The sequence below is a fragment of the Siniperca chuatsi genome, linkage group LG24 (genome assembly GCF_020085105.1).
Source record: "Siniperca chuatsi isolate FFG_IHB_CAS linkage group LG24, ASM2008510v1, whole genome shotgun sequence".
Taxonomy (NCBI): Eukaryota; Metazoa; Chordata; class Actinopteri; order Centrarchiformes; family Sinipercidae; genus Siniperca; species Siniperca chuatsi.
Genome location: NC_058065.1, coordinates 4,551,188 through 4,563,984, shown reverse-complemented (window position 1 = coordinate 4,563,984; position 12,797 = coordinate 4,551,188). Strand labels below are relative to the sequence as shown.

General features: G+C 39.0%; 2 protein-coding genes across 9 annotated transcripts in view; both read left to right on the top strand.

The window, feature by feature from the left end:
- Window positions 1-762: 762 nt before the first annotated feature.
- Window positions 763-10,642, top strand: lg24h7orf57 (linkage group 24 C7orf57 homolog). Of its 3 annotated transcripts, XR_006377020.1 has the most exons (9): window positions 763-918; window positions 1,846-1,911; window positions 2,210-2,383; window positions 3,690-3,777; window positions 4,452-4,581; window positions 5,433-5,497; window positions 5,771-5,894; window positions 6,675-6,783; window positions 7,231-10,642. XR_006377020.1 is itself a non-coding variant. In XM_044187852.1 (8 exons), exons 2-8 carry the CDS (start codon window positions 1,854-1,856, stop codon window positions 7,287-7,289), a joined length of 675 nt encoding a protein of 224 aa, XP_044043787.1. In that variant the 5' UTR covers window positions 763-918; window positions 1,846-1,853; the 3' UTR covers window positions 7,290-10,642. The 3 variants fall into 3 exon arrangements, 2 of the variants coding, with proteins under 2 accessions (XP_044043787.1, XP_044043788.1); XM_044187852.1 differs by lacking the exon at window positions 6,675-6,783 and having other exon boundaries at window positions 5,771-5,871; XM_044187853.1 differs by lacking the exon at window positions 7,231-10,642 and having other exon boundaries at window positions 5,771-5,871; window positions 6,675-6,766.
- Window positions 10,643-11,891: 1,249 nt separating this feature from the next.
- LOC122872369 (plakophilin-4-like) overlaps window positions 11,892-12,797 on the top strand; it is a 45,457-nt gene continuing 44,551 nt past the window's right edge. For 3 of the 6 annotated variants that reach the window (XM_044188530.1, XM_044188525.1, XM_044188526.1), the window contains exon 1: window positions 11,892-12,533. The gene's annotated coding sequence lies outside the window, so the exon portion shown is untranslated. The remainder of the gene's footprint in view (window positions 12,534-12,797) is intronic. The other 3 variants (XM_044188527.1, XM_044188529.1, XM_044188531.1) reach the window with 2 other exon arrangements.

Sequence of the window (12,797 nt, the reverse complement as noted above, 5' to 3'; positions counted from 1 at the left end):
TAAATACCACATTGGAACAACACTTTGTTAAAAGTCCTGATCAAATTTTTTTACATATGCAAAAGTAAACTGTGGCACCTTCTAATAAGGAACCCTTAACCCTAATGACTTTATTAATGGTTGATAAATCATTAACTAATAGATCAGTTTTGGGTTGTCAGGTTGTGAAAAACAACATTAGCTGGTGTGTATTCTTTCTATTTGGTAGTAATGCAGTTATAAATGTTGGTAATTGATCAGTAAATGCTCATGGGGTTCCCACTTATTAGTAAGCCATGTAGCATTTAAGTAAGAAATGCTAATAACTCATTAATAAAGGATTTTAATCATTAAGTTAAGATGTTATAATGGATTTTGGTCCAGATCATCTGCAGCCCTTTTCTAGAAATAAGTATGACCAATCAATCTGGCAACCCCAAAGTTGTTCTTATTTATGGCTCATGATTGATCTATAAAGCATTAGTAAAGTACTTATTAACTATTAATAAATCCATTAGTTACACCATTTTATGAAAAGGTGCCTTATTAGTGAAAAAATAAAGACAAACCACTGACTTCATTATTAATACTCCTGTTGGAAGCAGCATTATAGTATTATTTTACGGGATGCTTGTTTTCTGGGGGCCAAAGATCGTCTCCTTACATAGTAACAGCATGAATGTTACAAAGAGCTCTCACTCTGTCCTATTTAAAGATCTGCTCTCCACCCTTTGCTGTGAATCATCGCGTGAACTTCACAGCCTACAAAATTACGTCAGGCTCTGCATACATCTTTGTTTAGCGTACCGGAAGTCGGCAGCAGGTGCCGCAGGAAGTGTGTGCGCGGTCCAACCTTGTCTGCTGAACAAGAGGAAGCTAACGGAATTTATTTGCAAAAAGCCGCTCAATAATTACAACAAAAGAAAAATAACATATAATGTAAGCTATGTGTCTTATTTTCTGCGAGTCGTATCGTTAGCTGCTTACCTAAAAACTAGCGTTGTCAAAGTAAGGTTAGCGCCTGAAATCCACTGCGACAACTAGCTAGGCGGCTAACTAAATTAGCAAGGCTTTGTTAGCTACATGGCTAAGTAAAACTGTGCCGCTAGAAAAAGATGCTTGTAGTATGTAAATCTCATAATTGTGTGCTTTTATATATAGGCAATACATTGTGTGAATGGTCAAACTAAAAAATTACGCCATTTGGCATGTATGCATCCTCTGCAAAGTGGGTTCATTTTTTATCAAATGTCTTTTTTATTATGTCTTATTTTATGGATGGCATCTGCAGCTGTTACCTAATGTATATTGTTTCACACATACACACACAAGACTCGTGTTATTTTCGTTAATTATCTTAACAACATCCTAATTGCCACTGCTGCGACGAAGGAACGCAGACGGGCCCGCTCTGTTTCATATGGAGAAACACAAGGCCAAACAAACTCCATTAGGAAAAAATGATAATTTCAGACGGGGCTTCTACTAGTTAACGATACACCACTTGTTTAACATGATTTGCTGTCTTTTATTAATGTTTTTGGTCTTTTGGTAAATTCGGCACACATATTATCTACTAAGAAATAAATTATTTCTCAAAAATCTTGCTTAATTGATTTAGGCCACTGCCCCTCTCTGTCCATTGTGGTCGAAGATGGGTGAGGAAAAAAGGCCAAGACATCTTTGATAGTGGAAATTTTATGTGCAGCAAGTGGTGCACATACAATTTCTGATTTAAAAAGAAGCTACTGCTAATTTAGGTCTTAAGTCATATATATCATGTTTGCTAACAAGCGAGGTAGCCTTAATTTTTTGTTGTTTCACTGTGCACTTAACAGACTAAAACATTTTCCCTTTGGTCATCAGATTGCGTTATGTCTAAAGCTGAAATGAGTGCTGCTGTACCCAACCATCGGAGGACAAAGCCTGGTGGTAAGACTAAATTAAACTTCAAGATGGATTTGCATCCATTTCTAAACCAAATTCCAAAACATTTTCTGGCTCCATCTGTAATACATTCAAATACTTGAAGCTAAAAATATTCAACATTTCTAAAACTAAATGTAGACATTTTTAGCTTTATGGCTTTAAGTCACAACAAGAAAACAAGAAAGAATGAGTTTAGATTATTGAGTACTGAGCATGTTTCGAGTATGCCAAGGAAGCATTAATTTTCTTATAATAGGAGCTACATAGCAAAGCAAACAGATGTAATTCTGACATCATCCAGGCATAAAGCCCGGGGTTGTGAACGCCGGCGCAACTGGACCGACCTCCCAGATCCCTGGTCTGTCCCAGAGCGCTGACGAAACCTCTCCAGCGGAGAGGACCAGCGGACGGCGAGTTGGGATATTTGAGAGTGACTCGGACTACGTCAAGCTTGCAAAGGGGGGGGGACACAAAGGTAAAGGTGTCTCTGAACTTAGTGTGTTATTTTATCATTTGTACTAAGACAGATCCTCATAGTTTTATGACAATGCACTGAAATGGTTATACACATTCATAAAAAGATTGCTTGTGTAAAAGTGATGCTCTTAGTGGGTTATTGTATTAAATAATTTTCATACAACCACAATTATTACGTGATATATTGGCCTGTATATTGCAGTGTCTTAAATTTTGGTAACAAATCTATCAATATCAGGTAAATTCTTGCTTTGCTGCAACAGAAATGTTTCCTTTCTTACATTTAGATGAGGAAATCTGTCTAACCTGCTCCTGCCCTCAGTGAAGAGCTGATCAGAATCAGAAATACTTTATTGATCCCTGAGGGGAAACTCTTTTTTTGTGATCTTAACTGTATAGAAAATTGAAACAATGGAAATCATCACATTTTGAAAATAAACATCCCCGCTGATTCATTTGATGTTGGCACTTGCGGCTCAACTCTTTGAAATGCACAACATAAAAGAGAAAACCCTTTCCAAATGTTTTTTTTATGCATTTTGGGAAAACAACAGCCCCTTTTGTTTATTGAAACTGCAACATTGCTGTTTTCAGTTACCAGGGGAAAAACAGTCATTTTTGTTGCGCACTCTCTTGTACTGAAAAGTTCAATGTCGAGTTCCACATGAATGTTTTATGCAAGTCGGCATGGATGAATCCTCGGCAAAGTGGCCTCACTTGATATGAAATGTCTGCCAATGTTAGCGATTGTGCCTTGTGTTATGGGTTGTAGCTCATTATTTTCACCAAACTATTTTAACAATAGCAAACGTGCTTGCTTGTTTTGAAGCGTGGAGCAGTGCAGACAGGGCCCGCCCTTGTCACCTATTGAGAAACACAATGCCAAACTCCACTAGAATAATTGCCAGTTTAAGATGACGTTGCTTTTAGGAAATGGTACACTAGTTGTTTAACATGATTTGCTATCTTTTATTAATGCTTTAGGTCTTTTAATTAGATCGGCACACGTGCTATCTACAAAGCAGCAAATTATTTCACAAAAAACTCAATTCCTCCTTTTTTTGTTGTCAACACTGTGGTAGCAATGCTGGAGAATAGTGGGTAGCATAAAAGAAAGAAGCCTGCTGTGAATTCTCACATATGCTTCCTAAAAGACACATTTTATTTTGTAGAACAGTAATTGTTAAGCCCCGGAGCTGAATAGACTGCAAGTTAAATATCAAATTGTGCTTTTAAAGGTGAGACACAGTACAATGCATCATAATTGCTGGAAGTGTTTTGAACATTGTGTCCCCCACCTGCAGGGCTGTTGAGTCATGATGGTGATGCTGATGACAAACCATGGAAGCCCTACAATCCACCCAACTGGTTTGGAGATGATGAGGCAAACAAGTAAGAACACTGGTTAGACACACAAATAAGGGTTGGGTTTGTGTGCAATCCTGAACAATTTCTAATGTCCGTTTCCCACACATTTTTTCAACCTGGAGCCTATTTTCCATTATATTGATGGTTTCTGAGATCAGTGTAGAGAAGGTTATAATTGTTAAACAATTACGAAGCTTATTAAAGGATAAATCTATCTTTGGGTTTAACTTGGTACAAAGTCTTTGGTATAGTATTAAAACTGATCAACCACTTTAAGTATTTTATCAGCCAACTGGATTTTTAAGATAAAACAGAACATTTATAAATACTCATTGATCCTCCTCGGGGCCAGATAAAGCACTAGCCAAGCGTACGGGCCACAGCCAAAATATCCAAGTAGTTCTACCTGCGGGTGCACAGTACTACAGGACACGCCTACTACATGATACGCCCTCGAAACAGTAGCAGTTTGGTTAGGTTTAGGCACCAAAAGTACTTGGTTAGGTTTTGGAAAAGATCATGGTTTGGGTTAAAATAAGTACATTAATCCAGTAAATTATCTCAGGGATTTGTCGTGTAGTGAAGTGGGTGTGTCGTGTAGTCTGCCAGACTGCAGATAGACCCTTCTCCAAATTTCCCAGAATGTGATAAGTGGCAGTAATTTCACATCGTATATCACCGTGGTTTTGTGCTTACAGTGGAAACAAAGCAACATCTCCCGACAGCCAGATGAAGGCAGGCATGCAGCCTCTGGCTGCACCGTTTGGCACTGATAATGGTTCGTCCTGGGAAAGAGAGACTGATAGATTTTCCCCTGATAAAGATAAGGTGAATGGACCAAACTAGTCACTCCCAACATTGATACCGTGTCGATGTCTTCCATCCTTATTTATTTTACATTTTTACCACCACTTTTACTTTTTTTTCCCACCTGATTTTGCTCCATCGTCGCATTCGCAGTTTGGTTAAAATTCATTTGGATTTAATTTTCTGCCGGTGCTTTGGCTGTGTGATAGCTTTGAGGAAATAATGATGAAAGTTTCAGGTAAGTACACAGCGATGCATTGACAGGACCTGATAAAACACAAATTCTTAAAGTACATTTCATACAATCTTGTTTTTCTTTTATGCTTATAACTCTATATTTCTTGGTAGTCATTTCAATACTGCAGAGAAGCAGTATTATAACAAAAATTGCAAACCTAACTGAGTATAAGAATGTTTATAACGAGAACCCTGGGTTGTTTTTTTTTTTTATATATTCCTCTCATTAGGTCATATTTATAGGGAAAAAATTACCCAATCAAAATGTAAAAGATGTGGTTTATGGTATTACACAGGGTACCTGTCAGATTAAAATCTATTTCATTTGTAGGAGAATGTCTCAAGTTGACTTCTTGGAGTGAAATTAGTGCAGATAAACTGATATTGTTTGCTGTTTGGTTCAAGCCGGTTTTTTTGTCATAAAATCGTTTTTCATTTCATGAAGTTTTCTTCCATCATTTCATCTTTTGCTCAGTTATTTGCCTGTATATTTGTCAAAGTGAATCAGTCTCTATGCAAAAGTCAGAACCATCCACATTTATTAGTTTGATAATGCGGCTGCTACATTCAGGTTGTAGCTGTCATTAAGGGCTACGCAAATAACAGTGAGTCTGGGTACTTTTTCCATCTCACAGATGTCTCCTGATGGCATTGCCGATCAGATGCAGGGTCTGTCCATGACCAGCAAATACAAGAGAACGTGAGTAAATCCCATCTATTCTATCTTTGAGAGATGTCTTGTTTTGCCCGGCAAACAGTCCAAAACCCAAAGATATTTAATTTACAATAACAGCCTCACATTTGAGAAGCTGGAACCATCAAATGTTTGCCAATTTCTTTCTTGAAAATTGACATGAACGATTAGGTTTAAGAATTATTCGATGAAGGTTGTGAGAGATGTGTAAGCCTTAAGTTTATTTGCTCCGTATCAGGAGAGTCATAATGATGGTGCTGTCTCCTGTCGCCTCTTCAGGTCTTATGATAAGAAGGCTCCCCCAGTCAGCATGTCCAAGCTGCTGAGTCATGGCTATGTTGAGGACAAGAAGAAGTCTCCTAATGACGACGATGCCTCAAGTACGATATGGGCTCCTTTTCAGGTTTATGAAGTGAAACGTTGGGGAAACACCCCCGCGTTGTTTGGTCACTTATAATCTTTATATAAAGATGATAAAGAAGTTAGAAAACATTGTGTTTTGAGCTTTGAAAAACAAACATGTTAACATACTGATACCTGTTGGTTTATGTTTAGACCACACCAGCCTAAGGTGACTGTTAAACACATTGTCCGTATATGCCAACTGCAAAAATTAAGAAATCAAATATGATAGCAATCAGAAATAATTTCTAGCATCTTAAAGCATCCTGTTACGATCCCATGTTGGTCTAGGGGAGAAGGGAGTAACATAGATTGAGAATCTGAGGAGTCAATGTGTTCAGTATTTCACTCTTTGATTGCCAGATATGGAAGCTTGAATGTAACATCAGGGAGAGCCCCAGCCAGAATAACAAACCAACCAATCCTGAGTAGAAATAAATTACAACACTAAATAAACTACCAAAAACAAAAGTTCTAATTCTTAATCTAACTCCCTGACAACACAAAAAAAACAGGAGAAAGGGGAATGTAACAAAAATAGCAGCTCTTCCCTACGGGGCTTCCTGACGAGGAGTTTAAGGTAGTTAAGATCCAAAAACAACAGGTAACAGTAACTTGAAATACTAACAGTAAAATTGCTACCTTTCTGACCTTAGCCTGACAACGTCATACAAAAGAACTATGCACTAAGTCCTGACAAAATAGCTCAAAATACACAAACACTCTGGGTGTAAACAGGCAGCAAAAGTGGCCAAGCTCCTCAGCCTTTATATACCCCCAGATGGACCGTGATTGGCTGCAGGTACCCAGATTCACCAGCCAATAGCACGGGGGAGAGGAGGAGGAACTATAGCTGAGGCCCACAGAGCCTGAGGAGCAACACAGCACAGGTTAACACATTTCATCAGTTACACATTGACTATGGGGGAATGTAACACATTCTAAATGTCAAGACTTCGCCTTAGTTTAAAGCGAGCTAAGGTAAAACTAATGCTAACTATTATAGCCACACTAATAAAGTGGCAAGAAAGAGGCACATTGCTAGGCAGGAACAACAAGCACTTGTTGCAGGTCAAATGTCAGAAAAAATGATCAGGGCTGTTATCGTAATTTTTTCTTTTCTTTTTTTTTTTAGATTATTTTCTATTAAGCGTAGTCTGTAAAATGTGATAATATTCCTATGGGATGTCTTCAAATTAAATAAATTGTTTAGTCAGTTAGTCCAGAACCCAAATATATTTAATTTACAACACTTGAAGAGAAAAGCAGTCACAGGTTTCAGTGGACATTTTGGGGTTTTGCTTGCTTCAGAAGTTGATGTTTGTTGTGTTTTCCAGGTGTGACCTCGGAACAGACGAGCACCATCGCGACGGAGGACGTGGACGAGCTGGAGTAGTGTGTACAGCTTCTCGTCTCGATGGAAAGGGGGTCATCCTAACACTGGTTCATGGTTTCACAAATCCACGAACACAACACTACGCCCTTCTCGGATTCACTCGCATTTATTGTACATCCACTGACTGTTAGGTTTTGTACTCATGTTGCAAAGGTACTGTCGTCTATTTATTTGCTTAAATTTGTGAAAAGAATGCACTCAGATTTTGTTGAGTAGATGTGTTGGTGCTCGCTGTATTTTTTTTAATTTCTGCATTTCTCGATTTGAAAGACGAGTTGTGCGCAGGGCAGGAAACTTAACGTTTTGGGTTCACAGAGGCTGTTTGAGTGAAAAATCAAAATTTCACCAGCCAGTTTGATTTTAAATTCACCTGCTGTTGGCTGGTGTTAGTTTCCTCCCTGGTTGTATGAAGATCGAGTTAGTGAACTTTAAAAGTGTTCGTGCTAATGAATTGTGGTTCCAGTGACGTGAAATATTATTTGTTTTGAGCAAGGGCTCCTGCTCTCTGAAGGGATGTTAGAGGTTTGTGTGTTTTTAGCTGCAGGGGTGCACACGATCATTCGTTGAGACAGTAACCCTGCAGCTGTGAACACATGCCAAACTGCATACTGACGGCCACAGCCGCTGTTGTCTGGTTAAAATGGACCAAAAATGATTTTTAGGTTGCTGCTCTGCAAAAGGTTGCTCTTCTTCATTGCCCCCCACCCCCCACCCTCCATTCTGTTGTTTTCAGGTCCGTAAAATCGAGAAAGAAGCATCATTTTAGGCTTAGTCCAAAAATCACAATAAAAAAGCCTCATATTAAGTAAACTCAAACAGAATAAACTGGTCAATTAACTCCAGAAGATTTTGAGTACTAGCAGGTGCTGCAAGTTCCATTTTCTCATCTGTTTATTAATTAGGACGCTCATCAGGAAATCAATAACAATGCCAAGTGTTTGATACTGGTCCAAATATGTCAGAAACTTGCTAATGATGAACTAGATTTGGTCTATTCTGCATGTTTAAGCCCTTCAGTGTTATGTTATTGCATTCTCATTCCACCTATTAACCCCAAACTCGTGCAACAACAGATAAACCTGGGAAATTTAGGGGAAAATGGCCACCTTCAGCAGACTGACAAGCTGAAAGTCAAGTCCAGTGTAATTCCCTCTGAAGATTAAGGCGAGCGAGTTTTAGAAAGTGAGTTCTGAACATGCCAACCAAGCAGTTTTTTCCTGCTCATGCAGTGTCTTGACTTAGTAGACATCAGTAGGAGAACTTAGTGTTAGTGCACTGCCTGGTCACACCAAACCCTCCATCTCGTCACATGTTTATCTATCCGATTGGAGTTTATTCTGTTCAGATGAGAGAAACGGTTACTGCGGCAACATTTTTGCATATGGAAACTTTGCAACTAAGCTGGTGGTCGAGTGGTTAGGACGCGTACCATACTAACCATAAGATTCCCAGATTTCAGTCTGGTCATACCCCTGCTCTCTTTCTGGGCAAAATCCCAAATCGACATGTCTTAAAAAACATTGAATTCCGTTTCCTAAAAGCAAACAGCCTTAGAAGGAATTAAAAAGTCTTAAATTTAATTTACGAAAGTCTTACATGTTCTCTTGCGTGCTATAGGCAGTAATATTAGTTAGACAATGTTTTTGTATCCGATTGCAGGCTGTCAGGAGACGTTATACGTCTGTAAACTAAAAGTGTGGTTGTTGTGACAGCGGATTGTGCTGCAGGAGGCTGTTTTTAATCTTTTTGTGGAGTTTCAGTCAAGCACTGTCACTACTGTTAGCTACAGCAACTAGGACGCTCATGTCTCTTAATGAGCAAGATTTTCGATTTTAGCAAAAACTTAATTAAACAATTACTAATTGGTTAATCCATCCATCTATTTTTCTGCTGCTTATCTGGGTCAAGGTTGCATTAAAATAATTGATTACATCATGAGGAATTATTGTCATCTAGTGCTTGAAAGATTTCTAGGCCATATCGGCCCTACTGGTTTCCCATCATACTTTGACATTTGATCCAGTATGATTGTGGTATTAAATTGCAATTTGTGGTATTAATAAGGTCTTAGTCTGAAATTTAACTTGTTGAACCCTGCAGAAACCCTGTCGACAAAAGTGTCTTTTCAAAACACTTTCACACGCTTTTGTTTTACTCTTTTTTGTGTGTGTATGTGCTGGAGTTTTTCATTTGGAACATCTTTACCTAGAACCAGGACCCGAATAAGTCAGTTGAGGAGCAGACTGACTATATGAAATGTTAATGGATGGAGGGGACAGGAAACAATTCCACTGGGCGCACTGGTCAGTTTTGAGGCCAAACCACCACAGCAGACAATGGAAACGACTCCATCTCTTCCTCCTCTGCTTGCTTTGTGTGGTTGCAGAATTAGCTTGACTGTCAGGATCATAATATTTAAAGAAAAAAGTAATAGACTGATGGTTAGATGGTAGACAGTTGATGGATAGTTCAGCCTGGAATCATTTAACGGTTATAATGTTTTAGCCATAACTGTGAACCTGACAGTGACAGTAAAATCCTAATCCTACAGGGACATTTGTCGGGCGAAGAAAATGCTCTTAAAATGAAAAGGATAGGGATGATTTATTTGGGTGTAACAGCCAGATTAGAGCTACGAGTCCGTCCCAGTAAATCCAACACATTCATCACCTGCGTCTCAAAATGATGCCGCTGCAGTACCAGACTCTCATTTGAAAAGAATTTATTTCAAAACTCTTAAGAGATGTGCCATGTTCAATACAACTGTCCAGCTGTCACTTTTTTCCAACACTACATATTTAAGCAGTGATGCATAATTTATCTGTATGTGGTATTAAAAAGTGTCAATTGTTGTTCCACACTAGACGCTTTACTGTGTTTGGTGACACTGGATTTTCTTCTGCAGTACAAGGAATGGCGAATGTATCATCTTTTGGTATTATTTGCTTTGAAGAACTGGTTTATATTTATTTGAACTGTTAAATATTCAGGTACAGTATTTACAGTTAAGTGTTTCGTCAAGTTTCTTTCTCTTCTCCCAGTGAGTTGGTGGCATATCAGTTTACAAACCAATAGCGGGAACCTTTAGTGACTTAACTTGGCAAAGTCTTCCCCAAAGTTACTTGTATGTCCTCTCTCCCTCTTGCTTTGTTATTTTAAAGTTGTATTAGTTTATTTTTAAATGCAAATGTACCAGAGGAGACTGAAGAAGGCAACTTCTTCAACAGAGGATCCCTGCAGTGTTTGTAGTGAGGAGAAATCCACCTGACCCAACTCAATGTAAGACCCTGCTTATCTCGATAACTGCACACAGACTCTCAATTATCATTTAAATAAATGGGCATGTGCATGAACTTGTGTACTGTTTTTTTTTCTTCTTTTACCAAACATTAACAAACACAAGTTTAAAATTACTTGCATATCATACTCTAAATCAGCTTATATCTGTTAGTTTAACATGGTTCAAAGTAATGGGATTTGTCTAACGACCATATTTACATTAATTAATTTTCAATCAGAACAAATTAACTTATTTTAAAAAGTCATTGTCAAAGCACTTCCTCTCCCTTTCGACTCTAAATTTGGAGGCTTTAACAATCTAATGTTAAAAACAAATGTGATTAGAGTTTCCAAGGCATTTAAAAGCAGTGGTGGAAACTATGTACATTTACTCAAATACTGTACTTAAGTACAATTTTAAGGGCAGTATTGTACTTTTTACTTCTACATTTATTTGATAACTTTAGTTAGTAGTTACTTGGCAGATTCGGATTATAAATATGAAATATAATCAACAAATTATGTATTATTATAGGTTCAGGTAAGACTTTTGATCCTCTGGGAAATTCACAAGCTACCCAGCAGTATATAAAGTAAATAACATTTACTCCACTTTTACCAGCTGCAACATTAAAGTGATGTACACAGCAATGCATGAATAATTATAAAACAATATAATATTCATCATTCTGAAATGGGCCATTCTGCAAAATTAGTATTTTTACTTTTTGTACTTTTACTTAAGTAAAATTTTGAATGCATGACTTCTACTTGTAACAGAGCACTTCTACAGTGTAGTATTGCTACTTTTATTTAAGTAAAAGATCTGAGTACTTCTTCCACCTCTGACAGAAAGGTGTGTTAAATATACAGGACAGTTACAGCAGCTGTGGTATTCCCTTAAAGGGCCAGTTCACCCAAATTGCAAATGATACATAGGCTGTGCATATGTAGTTTGGATAATAATACTAAACTTTATTGATATTATATTGATATATTGATAGCACTTTTTAGACACAAGTGCAGCTCAAGGTGCTTTTCAAAATAAAATCAATACATTTAAAACGAGTAAGGATGCAAAATATAAAAAATTAAGTTAAAAAAATATTCAGAATTTTTACTCAACGTTGTCATAATGTTTTTTCTAATACTTTTCAACTTCAAAACAAAATATTTGCCGGAAATGAGCCTCCAGGAAATGGACTACCATAGTTTATACTGAAGTAGGCCTACTTCATAAACTTTTACTATTAAATAATCCTTTGGAGGACAAGTCAGGCCTACAGCGAGTGAGGAGAAAACACACACACACACACACACACACACAGGCTGCAGGCTGCATCCTTCCTCTCCAGCAGCGCCTGTTTGCACGCAGCTGCCGCGCTGCATCTCACTGAACACGGCTTCTGCAGCCGCAGCCGCAACAGCAACGCATGCAACTGTGCATCAGCGGTTGATCGATTCTTGTATCGGAATATATATGTCCATAGCCGCATGGTGACGTCACGCTGATCGGTAATAGTTGCTGGGCGGGTTGGTTGGTTGGTTGGTGGGTGGGTGGCTGGGTGCCGCGCGGACGCCAGGGGTAGATGGGTGCATTGAAACCTCACACCGGATAAGAAATAAGAAAAAAACACAATACTGCACGAGGAGTGCGTGGACGTGCACGGGACTGTTTGTTGTTTGTTTTGTTTATTTGTCGCGTCGGCGCGTGGGGAATGTAGTAGCTGTCACGGTCGCCTGTAGGAGGATGATGGATGCGTAACAGGACGGATAGAGCCAGCTGTGGCCTGCTTCTAACAGCAACATCTGGCCGGTGAGTCGTACTGACAGCCGCTTGCCAGCCAGCCAGCCAGCCAGCCGGCCGGCCGGGCGGGCGGGCAGCTCGGCTTGTGTGAACCAGGCACGGAAACAAGAGAGGGAGGCTCGGTGTCAGTGCAGCCGCGCTCCCCGGTCTCCGGTCGGGTGAGTCGTTGTGACCTCGTCCTTGGCTGCCAGATGGTGGTTGAGTGATTGATGTGCACGTTTGACAGACAGGATGCTTGCAGCATATGATGAAGGCTAATCGCTGACGGATCATGCTCTAATATGGGATGGGGGGGGTTAACGAACGTGACATGCTGTTAAATGCCTTCTGTGCAGCATGCATGCACAACTGCAAATGCAATGCATAACCTTTAAGGTAAAACTATTGTATTTATGGGGAAGTATGCAATAACATGCATCAGT

Coding starts and splice junctions, on each gene's coding strand:
- lg24h7orf57 (XM_044187852.1), top strand. CDS start 1,854: ATGTCTAAAGCTGAAATGAGTGCTGCTGTACCCAACCATCGGAGGACA. Junction 4,582..5,432: donor TTTCCCCTGATAAAGATAAG/GTGAATGGACCA, acceptor TCCATCTCACAG/ATGTCTCCTGATGGCATTGC. Junction 5,498..5,770: donor ACCAGCAAATACAAGAGAAC/GTGAGTAAATCC, acceptor TCGCCTCTTCAG/GTCTTATGATAAGAAGGCTC.